Source organism: Orycteropus afer, unplaced genomic scaffold (assembly GCF_000298275.1).
Source record: "Orycteropus afer afer isolate SDZICR_OR568_19922 unplaced genomic scaffold, OryAfe1.0 scaffold00030, whole genome shotgun sequence".
NCBI classification, from domain to species: Eukaryota; Metazoa; Chordata; class Mammalia; order Tubulidentata; family Orycteropodidae; genus Orycteropus; species Orycteropus afer.
The window spans coordinates 14,215,634-14,217,288 of NW_006921617.1; the positions used below are offsets into that span (position 1 = coordinate 14,215,634).

At 33.3% G+C, this 1,655-nt stretch overlaps 1 protein-coding gene across 1 annotated transcript in view; it reads left to right on the top strand.

Annotated features, from left to right (window-relative positions):
- ROCK1 (Rho associated coiled-coil containing protein kinase 1) overlaps positions 1-1,655 on the top strand; it is a 265,368-nt gene that overhangs the window by 223,222 nt on the left and 40,491 nt on the right. Inside the window, exon 19 of the mRNA XM_007935599.2 lies at positions 926-1,086. Coding sequence (XP_007933790.2) covers positions 926-1,086 — 161 coding nt within the window. The remainder of the gene's footprint in view (positions 1-925; positions 1,087-1,655) is intronic.

Genomic DNA, 1,655 nt, shown 5'->3' on the forward strand with positions numbered 1-1,655 from the left:
TCAAGGGACTTATCTCTAGAATTTATAGAAAACTTCAGCACCTCGAGTCAGAATCACTTCAGTGGCAACTCGCAATAACAACATCACAACATGTAGTATATATATTCACATTATATTCTCTGCCCTGTGAAAAATGCATGGCAATAGTAAGTACTTAGTATGCATATTATTAAGTGAATAAATTATTATAAAACATGTACCCCAATGCTTGAAAATAATCAGCACTAAGTCAACAGTAATTCTCATTTTTATTCCCTGGATATGACATGCTTTGCTACTCTTTTACATTTGCCTCTTGATATTTCCTCTTTACCCCATTTTTTTTTTTATTTTAACATTTTTGAGGAAGTATGTTTAATGGGAAAAGCACAGGATTTAGAGTCCTATAAACTTCTGTTTAAATCCTAATGGTGCAATATCCTAGTTATGTGACCATGGAACAGTTAACCTCTCAGTCTTAGTATCTCAAAAATGGAGCCTCATGGAAGATCTCCATCTTCTGGCAATAATTAAAATAGGTGTTTCACTACTGTGGATATTTGTTTATCTGAGTTGCAAAAATTAGAGCTCCCATTATAACTTTAAGCTTCTTGAACCTTGTCTGGAATAAGGCAAGATATAGATTAATAACTACAACTTTAGTTTTCTGCTTTCCTCTGACCTATCTCCCATTTTCTTCCTAGTTACCCCAATTCCCAGCTATATTCTTCACCTTCTGTTCTAAGAATGGTACTAAATAATCTCTCGTAGCATTGAGCAAGGACTGGATTGAAAGTATTTCATAACCTCATATTTCATAACTCCCTTAAAGTCCCAGGATAAAAACCAGTGGAGATATTTGGCACCAGTTTGTATTATACAATGCATATAATTAAAAGGTGTTGTCTCTCTTTGAATATATGTTTGTAATATTTTTCTTTTCCAGAGATGGAAAAAAAGCTGAAGGAAGAGAGAGAAGCTCGAGAGAAGGCTGAAAATAGAGTTGTTCAGATTGAGAAACAGTGTTCCATGCTAGATGTTGATCTAAAGCAATCTCAACAGAAACTAGAGCATTTGACTGAAAATAAAGAAAGGATGGAGGATGAAGTAAGAAAAAGAGAACTCATTTTTTTCCTCTTATAAAAGAGAATTATAAGTTATGAATGGTCATTATGTATGATGTAAACAACACAGATGAAATTTGAATGAATAAACCATATGGATATATGTTCACTGCTGTATGGTCACTACTATATCCCTAACTCCTAGAATTTTCCATTTCAAATAGTTCTTGCACATTCTTTCTGTAGCATCTATACCATTTTGCACTGACAGTACAGCTGTGTTGAGGTAACATAATTCCTCCCCTCAGGACACTGACCTGTTGTAAAAAAGAAAAGTTATTACAAGGTATCCTGTACTGTCAAAGCAGGAGCATTGGTCATAAATTTCCACAAATGTTCTAAACTACAATCTTGATTGGATTAGATAGATAGACATCATAGAGTACAAAGGACTTAATAAAAAGATAATATCCTGATGATAAGTATTTTAGAAATTCTTTATAAAACTAACAGAACTTAATCCACATAAATAAAGAACGAAGGAAAGAAGATGAGAATAGGTAGGAATGTCTTCACAAAAAGAGACAGGATGCTACCTCAATTTTAAAGGTT